Genomic DNA, 24,448 nt, shown 5'->3' with positions numbered 1-24,448 from the left:
TGCTGTTGGAGTGTGAGCAAAGTAACATTTATGAAGGGATTCAGGGAAACCGGCAGGCTGGACTTGAGTCCTGGAGATGGGAAGTACAGTGCCTGCACTCTGAAGGAGGGGTGTTAATGTTGCAGTTTAAAAACTGTAGTGTAAAGCACCCCTCTGGCAAGACAGTGATGGAGTGAATGATGATGAAAGTTTTTCTTTTTCGTGCCACCCTGCTCTCGTGGAATCGGCCTATGTGGTAATAAAAAAAAATTGACCACCTTGGAATTATTACCTATGAATCCCATCATTTACTAGGTAGTAGGTTGGTAGACAGCAACCGCCCAGGGAGGTACTACCATCCTGCCAGGTGAGTGTAAAACTGAAGCCTGTAATTGTTTTACATGATGGTAGGATTGCTGGTGTCTGGCTCTGGTGGCCTGGTGGTTAACGCTCTCGCTTCACACGGTGAGGGCCTGGGTTCGATTCCCAGCCAGAGTAGAAACATTGGACGTGTTTCTTTCCACCTGTTGTCTATGTTCCCCATCAGTAAAATGGGTACCTGGGTGTTAGTCGACTGGTGTGGGTCGCATCCTGGGACACTGACCTAAGGAGGCCTGGTCACAGACCGGGCCGCGGGGGCGTTGACCCCCGGAACTCTCTCCAGATAAACTCCAGATACACATGCAAGATTTCAGGTACGTCTTGCTACTTCTACTTACACTTAGGTCACACTACACATACATGTACAAGCATATACATATACACACCTCTTTGGGTTTTCTTCTATTTTCTTTCTAGTTCTTGTTTATTTCCTCTTACCTCCATGGGGAAGTGGAACAGAATTCTTCCTCCGTAAGCCATGCGTGTTGTAAGAGGCAACTAAAATGCCAGGAGCAAGGGGCTAGTACCCCTTCTGTATATATTACTAAATGTAAAAGGAAAAACTTTCGTTTTTCCTTTTGGGCCACCCCGTCTCGGTGGGATACAGCCAGTGTGTTGAAAGAAAGACAGAATCCCATCATTTACTTTTTGTCTTAAAATTTGGTTTTAAAACCTCAATCTATACTAAAGTACATACATTGGACCCCTGGTTATCAGCCAGTTCTGTTATCGGCCAACTCGGTGATTGGCCGGTTTTTCAGCGCCCGGTTATCAGCCATTTGGGACGCGTCCATCCGCCGGCTGGGGCCGCTTGGGCATCAGTTTGGCTGTCGCTCGGTGGCTGAGGAAGCTTCTGCTCATACATCCAAACATTTTGCTTATTTCCCATTGTAGTTTGTATTATTTTTGCAGTGCAACTGTGAAATAAGTAACCATGGCTCCAAAGAAAGTTCCTGCAGTAAAGAAAGTGAGACACACCATGGAATTTAAGCATGAAATGATAGAAAAGTTTGAGAGTGGTATGAGGGTTGTAGAACTTGCCAGGATGTACAGCAAGAATAAATCAACAATTACATCCATCCTGGCAAAGAAAGAACAAATCAAGGATGCTAATGTTGCAAAAGGAGTAACTTTTGTAACTAAACAAAGGCCACCAATAATGGAAGAGATGGAAAAAAATTATTATTGTGGATTAAGGAAAAAGAATTAGTGGGAGACAGTGTTGTGGAGTTGGTTGATTGTGAGAAGGCAAGGCAGTTGCATGAGGATCCTGCAAAGAAAATGCCTGGAACAAGTGCTGCAGTTTGTGAATTTAGGGCCAGCAAAGGATGGTTTGATAGATTTAAGAAGTGTAGTGGCATACACAGTGTTGTAAGGCATGATGAGGATGCAAGTTCTGACAGATATGCTGCTGAAAAATTCATGCAGGAATTCCAGGGGTACATAGAGGCTGAAGGATTCAAACCCCCAACAGGTTCAGTTATGACAAAACAGGCCTGTTTTGGAAGAAAATGCCAAACAGGACCTACATTACCCAGGAGAAAAGGGCACTGCCAGGACACAAGCCTATGAAAGACAGGCTTACTCTTTTGTTGTGTGGTAATGCTAGTGGGGATTTCAAAGTAAAGCCTTTACTCGTGTATCACTCGGAAAATCCAGAGTTTTCGAGAAAAACAATGTCATGAAGAATAGATTGTGTGATGTGGAAAGCTAATCATAAGGCACGAGTCACAGGGCAAATTTTCAAAGAGTTGGTTAATGATGTGTTTGGCCCAGGTGTGAAAAAATACCTCCTGGAAAAGAAATTGCCACTCAAGTGCCTCGTGGTACTGGACAGTGCTCCTGCACATCCTCCAGACTTGGAAGACCAAGTGTTTAGGGACTTCAATTTTATAAAAGTGAAGTTCTTGCCTCCTAACACCACTCCTCTTCTCCAGCCCATGGAGCAGCAGGTTATTTTTAACTTCAAAAAACTCGACACAAAAGCAGTGTTTCAAAGTGCTTTGAAGTGACCTCGGACACTCAGTTGACTCGAAGAGAGTTCTGGAGGAATCACTTCACTATCCTCCATTGCATAAGTATTATAGGTAAGGCTTGGGAGGGAGTGACTTCCAGGACTTTGAACTCTATTGGAGAGAAAACTGTGGCCAGATTGTGTCCAAGAGAGGGATTTTGAAGAGTTTGAGGCTGACCCTGACCTTGCGAACCCTGTGGACTCTATTGTGGCACTGGGGAAGTCCCTGGGGTTAGAGGTGAGTGGCGAGGATGTGGAAGAGTTGGAGGACCACACGGAAGAGCTAACCACTGAGTAGCTGCAAGAGCTTTAACTTGAACAGCAACAGACTGCAGCTGAGGAACTTGCTTCAGAGGAGGAGGAAAAGGGAGTGAAGGAGGTGCCTTCTTCATTGATTAAGAACATTTGTGCAAAGTTGAAAGATGTGCAAAGTTTTGTCAAGAAGTACCACCCTGACAAAACTGAAACGAGTCATATCTGCAACATGTTTAGTGACAAAACCCTGTCCCACTTCAGGGAAATCTTAGAGACACCTGAAACAGAGCACTCTGAACAGTTATTTTGTGAGACAGGTCTAGTGACTCTCAAGCTGGTCCTAGTGGCATTAAAAGACAAACAAGGAAAGTAACCCCAGAGAAGGCTTTGCTACCTAAAGTCTTTATGGAGGGGATTTCCCTTCCAAACACTAACTCCTCCCTCTTTCCTCCTCCCTATCTTCCAGAAGCCAGCATTAGCCTTCAATAAAGGTATGTAATATTTATATAATTGTTATTTTTTTTTTCTGGAACAGATTAATTTTATTTACATTAATTCTTATATGAAATATTATTTTGGTTTTTGGCCATTTCAGTTTTCAGCCAACCTGGAACGGATTATGGCTGATAACCGAGGGTCCACTGTATAGTAATTTTGTTTAAAGCAATAATTTTATTATACAAGTTCTAATGAAATTGAAAGATACTTTACTAGCACATGTGTATATATAGTCTACCAAGAAGTGGTTTCTGGCAGTTGCTTAACCTTTGCGAAGGTTTAATATTCTATCAGTCCTGAGAAACATGCTAGCCATTTAATGCTTTTATTTATAGTAGTAATGAAGCATGCAAGACAAGATCTAATATCCCCAATAGTTTTGTTTTTAGCATATTGATTTTAATATTTGTTCCCACAAATCCCTTGGAATTGTAGTATTCAGGACCCAGCTTGTTAGTAAAATATTAAAAATAATAAATTCATAAGTACCTTGAACATCTAACAGGCATGTGTGAGCATGATGTTGAAGTGTGAGCAAGTGACATTTATGAAGGGATTTAAGGAAACCGGTTTGCCAGACTGGAGGTGGGAAGTACAGTGCCTGCACACAGGAGGGGTGGAGATATTTGCAGTTTGGAGGGGTATCTGATCTATAGCCTTGGCATATCATTGGCAAGAAGGATTAAGTGATATTGTCACCCTACTGCAGTGGCAAATGGCCTGTTTTAAAAAAGAAAAAAAAATACTTAAGATTGCAAACTTAAAAAGTTATTAGTTTTTGAGGTTGATTTTTCTCTGTAAACTGAATCAAATTTCTTAAATTTCTCTATGATCTTTATCATAGTCAACTTTGCATATCATATATTCTAGTACATAAATTTATTGACTTGGCAGTGCACAAATAATTCTTGTGTGTGTTTTGTCATTTAGGTTGGTGATGGCACAACTAGTGTAGTCATCATTGCTGCAGAATTGCTGAAATCTGCTGATGACCTGGTGAAACAGAAGATCCATCCCACCTCCATCATTGCTGGCTACAAGCTGGCTTGCAAGTACATATACCTCTACTTTTGTAACATTGCCTGAAATAGGCCTGCCTCCATAAATTTTGTCGTGTTTATATCTAATATTGTTCATTTTTGTGTGTTAAAAATTATTAGAACAAATTGAATATTTAACCTGCATTTAAGATCCTCAATTGCAGGTCAAAATTAATGGAGGAAAGGGGTGTATTATATTGCTGATGGAAGCTACAAAATTTTGAAATTCATCTTTCACAGTCATTTATCTTCCAAGGACAACTGGGCACTAAGAATATACACTTCTGCTGAACACACTAACACTACATTCTTAAATGTACCCCATACCTCTTTGTATATATGATATAAAAAAAAATGAACTGTGGGGGGGGGGAGGAAAACTGAACTGTAGAAGAACCTTTGTGCTCTTTGTTACTTATACTTCTTGCTGTAAATCCAAGTAGTTTGTTAGCCTTATTATGTACCCTTAGACATAGCTCAAGCTAACTTAATCTTCCATCACATGTCCTTCAAATTGTGGTCACCTAATCAGGCCACACATGACCATCTTGGCATTTAACCCTTTCAGGGTTGCCAGGCCCTCTCCGAGGGCCTGGGTCGCCAAATTTAAAAAAAAAAAAAAAATTCTCATGGAAAGATAGAGAATCTTTTCCCGATCATAATGACACCAAAAGTGTGAAATTTGATGGAAAACTTAGGGAATTATGCTCTCGTGAAGTTAGTGGTCTCGATGTTCGGCGATTTTGCCCACTTTGAGCCCTATTTTCGGCTAATTCCAGTGTACTAGTTGACAAAAATCATAACTATTTCGCTAGAACTCCATTTTTTCTATCAAATGAGTACAAGAAACCACCCATTTACTGATTTCAACTATCCAATACAGTGGTCAGAATTTAGCAATTTTGCCAATTTCACAAATTTCAAAAGATGCCAATTTCCAAATAGGGTCCAGAATAAACAAGAAAGACATTCCTGGCACTAAAATAACATTTCCATCAAATACAATAACATTTCTATCAAATTTCATACTTTTGGTGACATTGTGATCGGGAAAAGCTTCTTTATCTTTTCATAAGATTTTTTTTTTTTTTTTTTTTTTTTTTTTTTTAATTTTTGGCAACCCTGAGAACAAGTCTGAGGGGGCCTGGTGACCCTCAAAGGGTTAAAGTGATCAAAAATTTCCTTTACAGAGAAGCATGTCGATATATCCAGAACAATCTCTCCATCAATACAGATGACATTGGCAAGGAATGCATTGTTGCTGCTGCTCGGACATCCATGTCATCCAAGGTTAGCCAGGGAACTATTAAATGAACATTGTTATGCTTGCACATTAAGGGCTGCTTTTAACAGCCAACTTTTTCAGTCATTATACAGCCCCGCCTCACTTAACGACGGATTTCCATTCCTAAGATCTCATCAGTAAACGAATTCATCGCTAAGTGAGGAGCATACTATAATGGTAGTGGGTTTGTGTCAACCATCTTTGGTATTGTTTTTATGTCACCTTTGCACCATTTATAACATTTCTGGTATATTTTTAAATGTTTATACAATAGTGTACTGTATACAGTGGTACCTTGACTTACGAGTGCTCCAACGTACGAGTTTTCCGAGTTACAAGCCGTCGCTTGGTTGATTTTTTGCTTTGAATTGCGAGCCAAAATCCGAGTTATGAGCGAGCTTTAGATACGCCACCACTAGTTGACGCAGCGAACACCACAACATCTGCCCAGCATCCCAGTGTTTTGTGCTTTTTGTATAGTTATTTTGCCAAATTTCTTTTTTCTAACCTTGGGTCCTAAGAAAGTAAGTGCAAAGGACAGTGCTGAGAAGAGGATGATGATGATGTCCATTGAATTAAAGCATGAAATCGTAGAAAAACGCGAGAAAATTTCTTTTGTTTCAGTGTTTTCCTTTTGAAACTAGTGATCTAGTGCAGTTAGCCTCACAAACACTCCGTGGTTTTTTTTTTTTTTTTTTTTTTTTTTTTTTTTTCTTTCCTACAATAAGACCTCAGAAGGGCGAGGATGGGAAGATATGATCAGAGCGATAATTATTTTTATCTTGGGAGTGGCTGCCACCACTTGTCACATAATGACATATTTTATTCATTCTAGAGTACATATATATCATGGTTTCTATGTTATTTATATTGTTTATTATGTCATATTAGATTAATTGTGATAGATAAGCTGTAGAGTTTTTACATTATATTGAAGAATTTTCTCCTGCCTCCTGAGAGCCAGGAATTCCACTGGAACGGATTAATTGTATTTCAGTTAATTTCAGTGAGGAAAATTGATTTAATATACGAGCAGATTGAGTTGTGAGCTCGATCATGGAATGAATTAAGCTTGTAAGTCAAGGTACCACTTTATTGTAATAAACAGAATAGAGGAAATCAGCTCTAATATACATTTAGGTATGCATACTGGTCAAAGAGCCTGCCGTAAGTCCGAGCTGGCAGTAAACAAGTACGTTGCTAAGTAAGGAGAGGCTGTATTTTCCTGCACTTTCTTGCATCTGTTGTTGAAATAATGTAAATATTTTCCTATTACTAATATAATGCTATCAGGGGCCAGATTTAGTTGTGGCAAGGCCCTAGTTGCAAGTGTTACTTAGCAGAGAATAATGCTATGTAACAAACATTGCAAGAATTTTGCCTAGATGCATAACAAATCCATTCCAGTGTGGGAGGGTCACTCCATAAGAACTCCAAAAATATGCCATTAATTATTCAGTTTACAGATAATGAGAAAATTAATTATTTAGGAGTATAATATTGTTGTAGATTTCTAATTTCCGGAAAATAAGATTAATTTGAAAACTGTAACATGATTAACAATAAAACATAAGAAATTGGTCAGTTTACCCTATTTTCTTTATTTTATTTTTAAATGAAAAGTTGAATGATGTCCTCAAAAGATAAACTAGCATGTTAAATCTTGTGTTAAATTTTATAAAGAAATATAACTGATAATATAAGAAATTTATCAGTTATAGGTTCAGAGGCAGATGAAGGCAAGCAAATGAAAAATAAATTCTGAAATTTTGAGAGGCTCCTTCAGACTGCGAGGCCCTTAAACTGTAGCTTTAGTTTATGCCTAAATGTGGTAAAGATGTAAAAAATTGGTAGTAATACAATATAGTACTATGTAAAGTTATTTGCTTATTGTATTTGTTAAACTCTCCTAAAATAACCTTCCCGCAATCACAGATCTGATGATTCAGATCATGAAGCTCAAGATACATGGCACTCTCTCTCACGGACACACGTACTTGCTCCTCACTCATTCGCACATGCTTTCTATTTGTCTTTCTCCCTTTTCTTTCTCTTTTCTATTCTTTTCTTCATTTTTTTTCTCCTCTCCACATCCCCTCTGCCCTTATTTTACTTTTAGATATGAAATGCATATGCAGGCTATACAGCTTATAAAGGGCAGTGATAGGCATACTCAACCAGTCTCACCATGCTGACATGCTGATAATACATTTGTTTATAATCTTAGTTCCTATATATCCTTCATTACTTAGTTTTTAAAAGTTTGTCATTCATTACTTAGTTTGCCATAATTCAAACTTCCAGTACCTGTATTCACAGCATCTAAGAATTCCAGGGTTTTGTGTCTTGGTATGTATTACTGGCTCAGTAATGCTGTATGTACAGTCTTATAATATCAGTAATTGGAGGCTGCACAGCAACTTTAAAAGATTTATTCCCTAAAGATATCTTTTTTTTCTCTAGGTGATCTCCATTGACAGTGATTTCTTTGCGAACATGGTAGTAGATGCTGCTTTGGCAGTACGTACCTCTGATGGCAAGGGTGGATTCAAGTATCCAATCAAGGCTGTCAATGTTTTGAAAGCTCATGGACGTTCAGCAACAGAGTCCATCATTGTCAATGGTTATGCACTGAATTGCACAGTGGCATCACATGGTTAGTAACTCGTTTGTTGTACACATTTAATAATGCTCATATAGAGAAGAAGACTTCTATACCTAAATCACCAGTTTGTATTTTAAGGTTATTTTTAAATAATACTTGTTAATGAGTTTTTTAGCCTTTTCTCCATGAGAAGAAAGATGTTTTTATTTTGTAACTGAAACAAATTGTATTCAGAATAAATGAAAATTACTAGAATCGCATTTGGGGGGGAGAATGGAATTTAATGGTGTGTTAGGTAATGGAATTGGGAGAAAGGTGATCAAAATCTTAAATCTTAGGTTTAGAAAAGGTTTTTATGGTGATTAAAATGTATGATTAAACCACAGAACGAGTGAGGTTTGATCCCACGGCAAGTGAATCTTTAAACCCCACCCATTCCATGGTTTGTTTGCAGTTGTGTTATTACAATTTTGTGAGCTAAAATGTATAGTCACTACAAAAAACATATGGGTGATGTAATAGTAAAAAGTTTGTTTTATAATGGCAAACTTTGCACTGGCTTTCATATACTGCGTTTTTTTTTCTGACAAACTGGCCGTATTCCACCGAGGAAGGGTGACCTAAACAGAAGCATGAGTTTTTAAATTTAGTAATTTATACAGAAGGGGTTACTAGCCTCTTGCTCCCAGCGTTTTAGTCTCCTCTTACAATACATATGACTTACTGAGGAAGAATTCTGCTACACTCTCCCTTGGAGATAAGCGGAAATAAAGAAGAGCAAGAAGTATTAAGAAAATAGAAGAAAGCCCAGATGTGTATGTGTTTTTTTTTTTTTTTTTTTTATTAACACATCGGCCATCTCCCACCAAGGCAGGGTGGCCCGAAAAAGAAAAACTTTCATCATTCACTCCATCACTGTCTTGCCAGAGGCATGCTTACTCTACAGTTATAAAACTATAACATTAACACCCCTCCTTTAGAGTGCAAACACTGTACGTACTTCCCATCTCCAGGACTCTAATCCGGCCTGCCAGTTTCCCTGAATCCCTCCATAAATGTTACCTTGCTCACAATCCAACAGCACGTCAAGTCCTAAAAACCATTTGTCTCCATTCACTCCTATCTAACACATTCACACAATTTTTTTTTTTTATTAACACACTGGCCAATTCCCACCAAGGCAGGGTGGCCCGAAAAAGAAAAACTTTCATCATCATTCACTCCATCACTGTCTTGCCAGAAGGGTGCTTTTAAACTGCAACATTAACGCCCTTCCAGAGTGCAGGCACTGTACTTCCCATCTCCAGGACTCAAGTCCGGCCTGCCGGTTTCCCTGAATCCCTTCATAAATGTTACTTTGCTCTTACTCCAACAGCACGTCAAGTATTAAAAACCATTTGTCTCCATTCACTCCTATCAAACACCCTCACGCATGCCCGCTGGAAGTCCAAGCCCCTCGCACACAAAACCTCCTTTACCCCCTCCCTCCAACCTTTCCTAGGCCGACCCCTACCCTGCCTTCCTTCCACTACAGACTGATACACTCTTGAAGTCATTCTGTTTCGCTCCATTCTCTCTACATGTCCGAACCACCTCAACAACCCTTCCTCAGCCCTCTGGACAACAGTTTTGGCAATCCCGCACCTCCTCCTAACTTCCAAACTACGAATTCTCTGCATTATATTCACACCACACATTGCTCTCAGACATGACATCTCCACTGCCTCCAGCCTTCTCGCTGCAACATTCATCACCCATGCTTCACACCCATATAAGAGCGTTGGTAAAACTATTCTCTCATACATTCCCCTCTGCTTCCAAGGACAAAGTTCTTTGTCTCCACAGGCTCCTAAGTGCACCGCTCACCCTTTTTCCCTCATCAATTCTGTGATTCACCTCATCTTTCATAGACCCATCCACTGACATGTCCACTCCCAAATATCTGAATACATTCACCTCCTCCATACTCTCTCCCTCCAATCTGATATCCAATCTTTCATCACCTAATCTTTTTGTTATCCTCATAACCTTACTCTTTCCTGTATTCACTTTCAATTTTCTTCTTTTACATACCCTACCAAATTCATCCACCAACCTCTGCAACTTCTCTTCAGAATCACCCAAGAGCACAGTGTCATCAGCAAAGAGCAACTGTGACAACTCCTACTTTATGCCATTCACACATGCCTGCTTTATATCTAATCCCCTTGCACACAAACCCTCTTTCACCCCCTCCTGCCATTCTTTTCTAGGAATACCCCTGCCCTGCCTCCCCTCCACTTACACCAGACCAGAAATACAATAAGCAGCTGTGTTTAGGTGTCTTAAAAAAAAAATTTGGAGATACTTCATTATAGCTCCAAAATTGGGAAATGTGAATTGTAGAGAGGAAGGTGGACAACCACATGCAGTGTATGGATACTGGATATGAGAAAATATATATAGGGAAGACTTGGCACCATCAGTAGAAAAAACCTAAGCCACAATTGCAAACTAAAAACAATGGGGCGGGGGTGCAAAAAGTGTAGTACATAGAGTATTTTTCTTCATAAATGTTGATTAACTACTGGGATGAGAGTCGAGCTTTCTTTTTTTTTTAAGAAACTACACAACTTGTCTATTGGAGACTAGGCATCATTACAATCTGGCTACCCTTCTGTAGGTACAAATCAGGAGCCTTACACGAGCACAATGAATATGCATCATGCAAGTTTGGATATCCTGTTCATTCTGTAATATGGTGACTTATGTCACACTACTTCTAGATAATGTAACTAATTTGTGTATTGTTATTGCAATTGTTGTAGTACTTCAAGATTCTTCTGTACACTAAATAGTACTCGTTAATATATATTTCTTTATCAGCTATGGTGAAGAAAATGGTAAATGCCAAGATTGCTTGTCTGGACTTCTCGCTCAACAAGGAGAAGATGAAACTTGGAATTCAAGTATTAGTGAATGACCCTTCCAAGCTGGAGGCCATCAGGCAGCGTGAGTCAGACATTACTAAGGTAATTAGTGTATTCTTAATAGAGTCTGAAAAATAGGAAGAGAGCAAGTAGTTGGTGATTGTGGCAGATAGACTATTGTTTTGTTGTTAACATACAATCATTGACAATTCTGTAACCAATAAACTTTGTTTCTGATGCAGCTGACCAGCACATTTTGTCTATGTAAATTTTATTTTAAAATGAAACAATGCAGTATTGACATTATGTAAGGTTTCCTCAGGTTTGTAGTATGACAATGGTGGGTAAGGGGTCAAAACATAGACCATGTAAACACTGCTTGTGTCAGGCCTTGACACTTTTTAGTTACATAAGAAAGAAGAAACACTGCAGCAGGCCTTCTGACCCATGTGAAGCAGGTCCTTGTCACCCCCTGGCTTAGACCAATGACCAACCTAGTCAGGTCACTTCCACTTAAGGAGCATGGCATCAGACCTAGTAGCACAAGCTAGTCAGGTCCAACTCACACTCACCCACACCCACTCATGTATTTATCTAACCTATTTTTAAAACTACACAACGTTTTCGCTCCTATAACAGTACTCGGGAGTTTGTTCCACTCATCCACAACTCTCTTATCAAACCAGTGCTTTCTTATATCCTTCCTGAATCTGAATTTTTCTAGCTTGAAATCTTTGCTGTGAGTCCTGTCTTGGCAGGCAATTTTCAGCGCACTATTTACATTCCTTTTATTTATTCCTGTTTTCCATTTATACACCTTAATCATATATCCCCTAATTCTATGCCTTTTAGAGTGCAGATTCAGGGCTTTTAGTGTATCCTCATAGGATTTCTGATACATGGGATCATTTTTGTCATCCTCTATACGTTTTCCAGTGCATTTGTATCCATTTTGTAATACGGTGACCAGAACTGTGCAGCATAATCTAAGTGAGGCCTAACCAAGGATATATAGAGTTGAAGAACAACCTGAGGACTTGTATCATTTTTACTTCTTCATATGAAGCTAAGGATTATGTTAGCTTTATTGCAAATGCTAGTGCACTGTTGTCTTGGTTTTAAATTACTGCTAACCAGAACTCCTAAATCCTTTTTCAGTCAGGAGTATTAAGATCTACATTATTTTATATATGGCATGGTTATTTTCCTGTCCAACATTTAGAACTTTGCATTTGTCTGTAATAAACTACATCTGCCACTTTTCCGACCATTACATCAGTCTATTCAGATCATCCTGGAGTGCTCTAATGTCTTCATTAAAATGAATTAGATGGCCTATTTTGGCATAATCAGCCAATTTATTTATGTCACTATGTTAGCCCTTTCAGGGTCAAGAGGCCCTCTCCTAAACTCATTCTCAGGGTCGAAAATTTTTCAGAAAAAAAAAAATTTTTCTTGTGAAGTGATAGAGAATCTTTTCCTGATCATAATGACACCAAAAGTGTGAAATTTGATGGAAAACTTACGGAATTATTCTCTCACGAAGTTAACGGTCTCGACGATGTTTATGCATCAGCGATTTCGGCCACTTAGAGCCCTATTTTCGGCCAATTTCATTGTACTAGTCGACAAAAATCATGTCTATTTTGCTAGAATTCCATTTTTTCTATCGAATGAGTACAAGAAGCCATCCATTTACCGATTTCAAGTATCCAATAAAGTGGTCAGAAATTGGCAATTTTGCCAATTTCCAATAGGGTCCAGAATAAGCAAGACAGACACATTCCTGGCACTAAAATAACATTTTCTCTGTTCGTTAGTCATGTCCCCAGGCCCTTCTTACATCTCTTTTGCTTTCCACTTTGAATTTTTATTCTCACAAAAAATAGAAGATTTACTGTTACGGAGACTACTATATTAGTGTAGAAATGGTGTAGAAATGGTATAAATAATATCAGTGCACTTTTGAAAGAATATTAGACTCACCAGTTGACGTGTATTGGATGCATGGCATGATTTGTTTACTTTCGAAATTTGGTAAAAATTGAACATTTCTGCTACTTTGAGCTTAAATTTCAAGGTACTTTTCATTATGAAACCAATCAAAATCATCTCAATTTCTGTAATATCTCTTCCATTCTATAAAATGAGACCAGGAAAACTAGAATACAACCATAAATATCATATGAAAATACACTGCAAAATTGCTGTTTTAAACCAAAAACACAGTTGGAGTTTTTTCTTTTTCTCATTATGCACTGTGTGCTACAGGATTTTCTTTATACTGTGCACACTGACCACATAGACCCATTCTGATTCATATGTAGGCCTACCAGCTTTCTCACTAGATTTGAAGGCGCTAGAATTTAGGCATTCTAGTACGTCAATAACCCTGGTGCGTAAGCCGTGCTAATACGTCGGAAACCCTGAAAGGGTTAACAAAGAACCATGAAAGTGATGTACACTGTACATGCCTCGTGTACATAAGCTGTATTATATCCAGTTTCTTGAACTCTTAAAGATGAAGATACAGGGAAACGGATAAGTAGAGTCTGTTGTATAATTTGGCTACTGAAGTTGGAAGTGGCTGACTGGTACCTCTCTTGTACACTTGCATGATTCTATTATAAAGTATTTAAAGTATAGTATTTTAATAACCTTTTAGGGTTCAGGAATTAAAAAAAATTATTTTTTCTTATGAAATGGTATAGAATCTTTTTCTAAAGGTATTTTTTTTTTTTTTTTATCATCACACTGGCCGATTCCCACCAAGGCACGGTGGCCCGAAAAAGAAAAACTTTCACCATCATTCACTCCATCACTGTCTTGCCAGAAGGGTGCTTTACACTACAGTTTTTAAACTGCAACATTAACACCCCTCCTTCAGAGTGCAGGCACTGTACTTCTTATCTCCAGGACTCAAGTCCGGCCTGCCGGTTTCCCTGAACCCCTTCATAAATGTTACTTTGCTCACACTCCAACAGCACATCAAGTATTAAAAAAAAACATTTGTCTCCATTCACTCCTATCAAACACGCTCACACATGCCTGCTGGAAGTGCAAGCCCCTCGCACATAAAACCTCCTTTACCCCCTCCCTCCAACCTTTCCTAGGCCGACCCCTACCCCGCCTTCCTTCCACTACAGACTGATACACTCTTGAAGTCATTCTGTTTCGCTCCATTCTCTCTATATGTCCGAACCACCTCAACAACCCTTCCTCAGCCCTCTGGACAACAGTTTTGGTAATCCCGCACCTCCTCCTAACTTCCAAACTACGAATTCTCTGCATTATATTCACACCACACATTGCCCTCTAGCCTTCTCCTCGCTGCAACATTCATCACCCATGCTTCACACCCATATAAGAGCGTTGGTAAAACTATACTCTCATACATTCCCCTCTTTGCCTCCAAGGACAAAGTTCTTGTCTCCACAGACTCCTAAGTGCACCACTCACCCTTTTCCCCTCATCAATTCTGTGATTCACCTCATCTTTCATAGACCCATCTGCTGACACGTCCACTCCCAAATATCTGAATACATTCGCCTCCTCCATACTCCTCCCTCCAATCTGATATCCAATCTTTCATCACCTTTTTGTTATCCTCATAACCTTACTCTTTCCTGTATTCACTTTTAATTTTCTTCTTTTGCATACCCTACCAAATTCATCCACCAATCTCTGCAACTTCTCTTCAGAATCTCCCAAGAGCACAGTGTCATCAGCAAAGAGCAACTGTGACAACTCCCACTTTGTGCGATTCTTTATCTTTTAACTCCATGCCTCTTGCCAAGACCCTCGCATTTACTTCTCTTACAACCCCAGCTATAAATATATTAAACAACCACCGTGACATCACACATCCTTGTCTAAGGCCTACTTTTACTGGGAAATAATTTCCCTCTTTCCCACATACTCTAACTTGAGCCTCACTATCCTCGTAAAAACTCTTCACTTCTTTCAGTAACCTACCTCCTACACCATACACCTGCAACATCTACCACATTTCCCCCCTATCCACCCTGTCATACGCCTTTTCCAAATCCATAAATGCCATAAAGACCTCTTTAGCCTTATCTAAATACTGTTCACTTATATATTTCACTGTAAACACCTGGTCCACACACCCCCTACCTTTCCTAAAGCCTCCTTGTTCATCTTCTATCCTATTTTCCGTCTTACTCTTAATTCTTTCAATAATAACTCTGCCATACACTTTACCAGGTATACTCAACAGACGTATCCCCCTATAATTTTTGCACTCTCTTTTGTCCCCTTTGCCTTTATTTGAAGGAACTATGCATGCTCTCTGCCAATCCCTAGGTACCTTACCCTCTTCCATACATTTATTAAATAATTGCACCAACCACTCCAAAACTATATCCCCACCTGCTTTTAACATTTCTATCTTTATCCCATCAATCCTGGCTGCCTAAAAGTATGAAATTTGATGGAAAACTGATGAAGTTTCACTGCTGAATTTTACTGCATCAGCTATTATTTACACATCAGCGATTTTTCCCCACTTTGACTTCTGTTTTAGACCACTTATATTATTCCAGTTGATCAAATTCTTAGCTATTTCACTAGTATTACTTCTGTTTTATTGAGCACAAGAAACTACCCAATCAATTATTTCAGTTATCCAATAAAATGATCAGAAATTGGTAATTTGGCCAATTTCACAGAGTTCAAAATATTCCAGTTTTAAAATAGGGTCCAGAATTAACAATGCATGCATTCCTGGCACTAAAATAACATTTCCTCTGTTTATTAGTTACATTTCCAGGCTTTACAGATGAATTTCATTTTGATTTTTTATTTACATAAAGAATTTTTACACCAAAAAATTGAAGATTTACTGTTATGGAATATTGTAATAATTGTATAAGTAATATCAGTGCATTCATGAACATATTATTAGACCCACCAGTTGATGTGAATTGGACACGACATCATTTGTTTACTCTTGAACATCGGCAAAAATCGAGCATTTTTGCTACTTTGAGTTCAATTTCAGGCTGTTTTCAGCACTAAAACCAATCAAAATCATCTCTATTTCTGTAATATATCTTCCATTCTATTAAATGAGACCAAGAAACTGCGAATACAACTGTAAAAACCATACGAAAGTACACCACAGTTGGTGTTTTAATCCAAAAACATGGTTGCATTTTTTTTTCTCGTTATGCACTTCGTGCTGCAGAATTTGTTTTATATGGTGCACACTTACTATATGGATACATTCTCTCATATCTAGGCCCAAATTTACCGCTTACAGCTTTTCTGAGCGAGCTGAGCTCATAACGTAGAACTATGGCTTGGACCCTCAAAGGGTTAATATATTATAGCCAGGGCCGGATTAAGAAGTCTCCGGGCCCTAGGCTATTCAGATTGGCAGGGCCCCTTTGAGTTACGGGTAAGCGAAGCGACCCCTTCCAGCTTGGGGGTGGGGGGGGGTCGGTGTGAGCCTGTTTAAGGTCTAATTAAATACATTCTGGCTATTTAGATTAAATTTAATAGGGAAAGTACATCAAGACAACCAAAACCATTTACCAACAGCCATTATAACTATCTTGTTAAATCATGCATTTTAAAGAGAATAAACTCAAGACAGCACAGTATTACTAGATTAGGCTATTAAAGTAGTGACATCATGTACCTATTATATTCAGCATAACCACTACAGCACTATTATTCCCTTTATAAATCACTGACCATTATTGTTATCATTGTATCATGCATAAGATTATCAAATCATATAAACTCAAGAAAGTAAAGAATTGTTTATATTCACAGGCACTTCTTAAATAAACTTTTTTCTGGATTTCATATTGGCAAAATCATCAATTATATTCTGAAAATCAATATTTCTTGTTAGATCAGACTCAATGGTCAACAAGGCTAGGTTACACAATTTGTCTTGGCTCATTGTTGAACGGAGCTGGTTTTTCACTCTTCAAAACAGAAAATGAACATTCTCCTTCACAGTTAGTAGCTGGAAGTGTTAGGTAAAGGCGATACACTATGTCAACATTAGGGAAGGTTTCTGAGATACCTGCATTTCTTAAATGTTTCAAAGCAGCTGAGGGCACACATTTTTCAGGTGGATCTTTAATCTGATTCATATACCCAGAAAAATGAACTATTTCTTCAACAAATGTCCTGAACATCTGCTGAAAGGTGTTGTTGCAACTTTAATGCAGCTTCTCTCAATTCTGCATCTGGCATAGTAGTAATTTTGAACAGAAATCCAAACTTTTCATTGAGATTCTGGTAGATTTCTTTTCTTTTCACCAATTCTGTAATCAGTGAATCCAGAATGACGAAGTATGTAGCTGTCTTACATTTCTGCCTTGGTAGCAACACAATTTCATGGTCTGGCTCTTCAAAATTGCGTTTCCTCTTCCTTGACCGCTGATGATCTGCCCGGTAACTGTAGTCTTTCACCAGCAGTTTAGCTTTCTCTTCAAACATTTCAAAAGCTTCATCATTGCGAAGTGAGCTTACAAATTCCACTAAGCCTGCATAGAGGTTAGCACAAGTAGCCATTTCAATTTCAATTTTCTGAAGTGTCTTGTTCGTGGCATTTAACCGTTCCAGTATACAGTCCCAAAGCACACAGAGTAAGGCCAATTCAAAATCTTCCAATTTTGATGCTAAGCTGGCTGCTTCGCTTCTTGTAGTTGCTGTCTGGTCTTCATCCTCTGCTATTTGGATCAAAGCAGAACGTATTTCAGCAAAGCTGTCTTTCAAAGCATGTGTTGCATCATGCTACGCTGACCACCTTGTTGTTGATAATGATTTGATGACATCTCCATGAATGGTTGACTTGAGTATACTCCACTGATGTGTTGAAGCAGAGAAAAAATTAAAGAGTGCTTGTAAAAGTCCAAAAAATGAAACTGCAGCGACACAACGCTCCGCAGCACATGACCCAACAAGATTAAGAGAATATGCTGAGCAGGGCACATATTCAGCAAGTGGATTAATTTGCTTGATACGGGCTTGCAATCCATTATATTTACCCAACATGTTACTTGCATTGTCGTAGCTCTGGCCACGGCAATCCATAATAGAGAGATCATGTTCAAGCAGAGTATCCAGTACTACATTCATCATTGTTTCTCCATCATGGCCTGAAAGAGGAATGAATTTTATAAAGCACTCTACAGGCTTACCACTGGAGTCGACAAAGCGAACAATGAATGTCAATTGATCTGTATGTGAAATATCTGGTGTTGAATCTACACTTATTGCAAAGTATTTTGCAGTTTTCACAGCTGCTATGATGTTATTGAGGACCTTCTTAGTCATCAGTTCAATAAATTCATTGCATATAGTAGATGACATGTAAGATACAGTGCCTCTTCCTGCATTCCCAAGGCGTGACACATGATTTGCTAAGAATGGATCGAATTGTGCTAACAGTTCTATGATCCCTAGGAAATTGCCATTGTTTTCCGAACCAAAAACCTCATTTTCTCCACAGAAAGCAAGTCCTCTTAGAGCTAAGAATTTTACAACAGCAACAACTCTTTCTAGAACTTTTCTCCAGTAAGTGCGCTCTTTTTCAGTTTGATTTTCCAAATGAGAAACCAATAAGCCTTTTTTCTGTGCACGAAATACACTGGCTAAAGTGGAGCTCCTGTGAGTGGTGCTGTTTTCATGTTCCTCGAAATGCTTGGAATTTTTCCAGTCATTGAACCCCTGTGTGAAGGTATTTTCTTTGGTAGAAAATAGCTTGCATGCTGAACAGTACACTTTTCCTGAGCTTTCAGAGTATACCATCCATGATCCTTTCACAGTTTCTGAATTTGCAAGCTTCCTATAAAACATAGATGACTTTAAACAACGACGACTTCCATCATCATAAATCCTTGCTGATTTCCTAAAGTCAATGTTCAGAGTTTGACTGAAGTTTTCTGCAATGAAGGCATTACGTAGAGAATCTGGGATTACATTTGGCCATGAGGCAGGATCTTTTAAGACAAATCCTGTGGATGAAATGTCCGTTGAGACATTGAGAGGAGACACAAAAGAAGTAGATGCTGGCTGAGAAATAATGGAGGGAGGGCTTCCTGTATGATCTGACGTATCTGCAGATTCAACTGTACTAATGACATCAGAAACTGTTTTAGTGAGCATGTCTGTGATCTTTCTGCAGCTTCCTACATCTTTCTTTTTCTGTTCTTCTTGAATTTTCTTCTTTTTTTTCTGTGACCCACTCGCATAAGAATGTCCAACATCACGTTCACGAGATGCCATAATGAGGATGTATCACTGTCTGTAATCATGCAAATACAAATTTTTCATTATCAATTATTATTAATTTTTTTTTTCTGTCAATTGGGCGGATATGGCCCTTGTAGCCCCCTTTCCTCTGGCTGCGCATCGAAAAATTCAAAACGTTACCAGAGAGGAGTCATATACAGAACTTTTACCATAGATTAGGTTAGTGATTTGGGCTACGAATATTTTACTAATTCATCCTCCTTGATCTCCAATTTACTTAAACAGAAATCATACTGAGTCCAAGAACAATGCACAATGGTATTTATATTACCATTTTCATAACTAAACTAATTATGTTTTACATGATATATGGCCTACCACCATAGATAAGGGCATGAGAATTAAAGAATGCAGGGACAATTTTCAGTTTCACCCAACTAACAATTTTCTGATGTGGCTTATGTGTTTCTGGGGAAATATGTAGTAAATTAATTGATGTTCTACATCACTTCCGTCGCAACTTGAAAACTAAGCATTTGCGACGGAAGTGATGTACAACATCAATCAATTGAGATCTGTTATTGAAATGATAAAGACTTAAAGACAGGACAAAGTGCTTTTAAAACCTACAAACGGAAGTCAGTTTGCGTGTTTAGGTTTTTCTTTATAGTAATTTTACCAAAAATGCGTCTTTACTGGTCCATGCATCTTTACTGGTCAAGTAACCCTATCAGGTACCTCCCTTAACATTTAGAGGTGAAAACAAACATTTATCCATACACATCAATGTCTATCAACAACACTTCAGTTAATTTGTCACAGTACAAGTCTAGATAATGTGTAATTACTACAGAAAATTGGATAGGAATCTCCCATACTCACCCATTAGCGGGAAAACACAGCTGTTCTGATGTAAACAAAGGCGTGTTGAGTGTTGCCATCTATGGTTAGGTTTATTTATTTTTATTTTATTTTATTTCATTATTTTTGTTTTGATTAATTTTTAAAAATCAATTTTACTCTCCAAAAACTTGAACTTTTTAGATAGGGACCCCTTTGCACTTGCACCATGTGTGCAGTCTTGGATGAGCCCCTGAACCCCTTAAACCGTGGGGCCCCCAAATGCGCGGGGCCCTAGGCAAATGCCTCGTTTGCCTATGCGGTAATCCGGCCCTGATTATAGCAGCCTAAATACTAAAGAGGAGAGCATCAGAATTTTGCTGCTGCTGTAAATACATAAGTAATCACACATTACATATTACACAGTTCTGATACTGAGCCCTTGTACCTCAACAAAATAGTTGAGGTATGGAGGCCTCAGTAGTGCTGAAACATGGATAGAAGAGAGAAAAACAGAGAAGAGAAAGGAATTTTCCTTTCAAGATTGTTTCATAAACTAATGTGTTGAGGTATACTGGGGTTATCTTGTAAAATTGCCTTAATGCAGCCAAACCATATTTTGCTACTGTGTTAATGAGCATTATAAAAAATTTAATATAACGTTTTGTTTATTTCAGGAACGTATTGAAAAAATTTTGAAAACTGGCGCCAATGTGATCTTAACCACAGGTGGTATTGATGATCTTTGTTTAAAATACTTCGTTGAGGCTGGTGCTATGGCTGTCAGACGTTGCAAAAAATCAGATCTTAAGGTATGGGTCTGCTAGTATATCTTTATATTCAAATTAGTTGATTAAGGCACACAAACACTTTGACTTTTAAGAGGCCAGGTCCTTAGTTAAAATAATTTGGCATTCCTCTTAGTGGGCTAGTGCAAAGATGAGTAGTGGGGGGGGTTGAAGAGGGTTGGAATAGTTTTAAAAATGCAGTATTAGAATGTGGGGCAGAAGTTTGTGGTTATAGGAGGGTGGGGGCAGGAGGAAAGAGGAGTGATAGGTGGAATGATGAAGTAAAGGGTGTGATAAAAGAGAAAAAGGTAGCTTACGAGAGGTTTTTACAAAGCAGAAGTGTTATAAGAAGAGCAGAGTATATGGAGGGTAAAAGAAAGGTGAAGAGAGTGGTGAGAGAGTGCAAAAGGAGAGCAGATGATAGAGTGGGAGAGGCACTGTCAAGAAATTTAAATGAAAATAAGAAAAAAATTGGAGTTAAACAAGTTAAGAAAGCCTAGGGAAAGTATGGATTTGTCAGTTAAAAACATAGTAGGGGAGTTAGTAGATGGGGAGATAGAGGTATTAGGTAGATGGCGAGAATATTTTGAGGAACTTTTAAATGTTGAGGAAGAAAGGGAGGCGGTAATTTCATGCACTGGCCAGGGAGGTATACCATCTTTTAGGAGTGAAGAAGAGCAGAATGTAAGTGTGGGGGAGGTACGTGAGGGATTACGTAGAATGAAAGGGCGTAAAGCAGCTGGAACTGATGGGATCATGACAGAAATGTTAAAGGCAGGGGGGGATATAGTGTTGGAGTGGTTGGTACTTTTGTTTAATAAATGTATGAAAGAGGGGAAGGCACCTAGGGATTGGCAGAGAGCATGTATAGTTCCTTTATATAAAGGGAAAGGGGACAAAAGAGATTGTAAAAATTATAGAGGAATAAGTTTACTGAGTATACCGGTAGGGTTATAATTGAAAGAATTAGAGGTAAGACAGAATGTAGGATTGCGGATGAGCAAGGAGGTTTCAGAGTGGGTAGGGGATGTGTAGATCAAGTGTTTACATTGAAGCATATATGTGAAAAGTATTTAGATAAAGGTAGGGAAGTTTTTATTGCATTTATGGATTTAGAAAAGGCATATGATAGAGTGGATAGAGGAGCAATGTGGCAGATGTTGCAAGTATATGGAATAGGTGGTAAGTTACTAAATGCTGTAAAGAGTTTTTATGAGGATAGTGAGGCTCAGGTTAGGGTGTGTAGAAGAGAGGGAGAATACTTCCCGGTAAAAGTAGGTCTTAGACAGGGATGTGTAATGTCACCATGGTTGTTTAATATATTTATAGATGGGGTTGTAAAAGAAGTAAATGCTAGGGTGTTCGGGAGAGGGGTGGGATTAAATTATGGGGAATCAAATTCAAAATGGGAGTTGACACAGTTACTTTTTGCTGATGATACTGTGCTTATGGGAGATTCTAAAGAAAAATTGCAAAGGTTAGTGGATGAGTTTGAGAATGTGTGTAAAGGTAGAAAGTTGAAAGTGAACATAGAAAAGAGTAAGGTGATGAGGGTATCAAATGATTTAGATAAAGAAAAATTGGGTATCAAATTGGGGAGGAGGAGTATGGAAGAAGTGAATGTTTTCAGATACTTGGGAGTTGACGTGTCGGCGGATGGATTTATGAAGGATGAGGTTAATCATAGAATTGATGAGGGGAAAAAAGGTGAGTGGTGCGTTGAGGTATATGTGGAGTCAAAAAACGTTATCTATTGAGGCAAAGAAGGGAATGTATGAAAGTATAGTAGTACCAACACTCTTATATGCGTGTGAAGCTTGGGTGGCAAATGCAGCAGCGAGGAGACGGTTGGAGGCAGTGGAGATGTCCTGTCTAAGGGCAATGTGTGGTGTAAATATTATGCAGAAAATTTGGAGTGTGGAAATTAGGAAAAGGTGTGGAGTTAATAAAAGTATTAGTCAGAGGGCAGAAGAGGGGTTGTTGAGGTGGTTTGGTCATTTAGAGAGAATGGATCAAAGTAGAATGACATGGAAAGCATATAAATCTATAGGGGAAGGAAGGCGAGGTAGGGGTCGTCCTTGAAAGGGTTGGAGAGAGGGGGTAAAGGAGGTTTTGTGGACGAGGGGCTTGGACTTCCAGCAAGCGTGCGTGAGCGTGTTAGATAGGAGTGAATGGAGACGAATGGTACTTGGGACCTGAAGATCTGTTGGAGTGTGAGCAGGGTAATATTTAGTGAAGGGATTCAGGGAAACTGGTTATTTTCATATAGTCAGACTTGAGTCCTGGAAATGGGAAGTACAGTGCCTGCACTTTAAAGGAGGGGTTTGGGATATTGGCAGTTTGGAGGGATATGTTGTGTATCTTTATACGTATATGCTTCTAAACTGTTGTATTCTGAGCACCTCTGCAAAAACAGTGATAATGTGTGAGTGTGGTGAAAGTGTTGAGTGATAATGAAAGCATTTTCTTTTTGGGGATTTTCTTTCTTTTTTGGGTCACCCTGCCTCGGTGGGAGACGCCCGACTTGTTGGAAAAAAAAAAAATATTTGTTTTGGTATTATATTTTCATATTGTAAACTAGTTTGCCTTTATGGATTTACCTCGTATGTGAAATCCTGTATTTACTGGCACAATACTATGTGAAAGTATAACTAGTGTGCATTTCAAAAGCTGTAAAATACATTTTGCATATTTTTCTAAATATGCCAGTCGTTCAGATCATGTTATAAGGTTAAGAATAAAACTAACCCTTTCTATCTACAAGTATGATATCCAGTAGCTATGGAACACTAGACTACAACTCTTTCCATGAAGGGTGTACCTACATGCTTAAGAATGATTCTTGTTCTAAGGAATTGGAGCTACTCTTCTCTTTCTCAAGTCAAACTGATGACACACTCCCCTCCCAGGAGCTCTATGTCCCTTACAGGTGTAACCCATCTCCATGTATATAATAGCAAAAGCTCTTGGCACATTTGTACAAAGATTAGTCATGTGCTATTTTTCTCGTTACAGAGAATAGCAAAAGCTACAGGTGCAACTTTCCTAACTACGATGTGCAATTTGGAAGGTGAAGAATCATTTGATGCAAGCTACCTTGGTGAAGCTGCTGAAATCTCTCAGGAACACATTTGTGACGATGAACTCATTCTAATTAAAGGGTGAATTATTTAAAATCTCTTACTTTTTTAATGTCTGATACTTTTTCCTCTTTTACTCTATAAGGGAGTTTCCCTGTGAATTTTTTACATGATTTCTGATTACTAACAGTATTTCTTACCAGTCAGCAAAACACTTCTTACAGGAAGGCCCTGCTTGTACAGCAGGTCAGGTTCCAGACTACTGCTATAAAGCAAAAATTGCTGTAAAGTGAATCATAGCTTTTTTTCACTTTCTAATGCATATAAAAGCCTGATAACATGTTTACACTATCATGTATTAAGTGAGCAACAGAGCTGGGCCTAAAAAATGTAAATACTGTATACACATTACTTAAAATATTTTTGTCCTTAACTTAAAGCAAGTGGTGTGTATCTTTATTGTAGGAAGTCCGAATAAATGAAGAATGGATATAGTACATAATTGAAAACAGCTGTATTAGCAAAACACCATAAAG

The 24,448-nt window shown here is 38.5% G+C and overlaps 1 protein-coding gene across 2 annotated transcripts in view; it reads left to right on the top strand.

Annotated features, from left to right (window-relative positions):
* The window catches only part of CCT1 (chaperonin containing TCP1 subunit 1), a 34,462-nt gene that overhangs the window by 5,657 nt on the left and 4,357 nt on the right, over positions 1-24,448 (top strand). For both annotated transcript variants that reach the window (XM_070093025.1, XM_070093024.1), the window contains 6 exons: positions 4,058-4,179; positions 5,358-5,457; positions 7,916-8,108; positions 10,923-11,068; positions 20,722-20,856; positions 23,848-23,993. In XM_070093025.1, coding sequence (XP_069949126.1) covers positions 4,058-4,179; positions 5,358-5,457; positions 7,916-8,108; positions 10,923-11,068; positions 20,722-20,856; positions 23,848-23,993 — 842 coding nt within the window. The remainder of the gene's footprint in view (positions 1-4,057; positions 4,180-5,357; positions 5,458-7,915; positions 8,109-10,922; positions 11,069-20,721; positions 20,857-23,847; positions 23,994-24,448) is intronic.

The sequence above is a fragment of the Cherax quadricarinatus genome, chromosome 41, assembly GCF_038502225.1.
Source record: "Cherax quadricarinatus isolate ZL_2023a chromosome 41, ASM3850222v1, whole genome shotgun sequence".
In the NCBI taxonomy this organism is placed as follows: domain Eukaryota; kingdom Metazoa; phylum Arthropoda; class Malacostraca; order Decapoda; family Parastacidae; genus Cherax; species Cherax quadricarinatus.
Note: the sequence above shows the minus strand (reverse complement) of the source record. Positions and strands in the feature narration are given on the sequence as shown.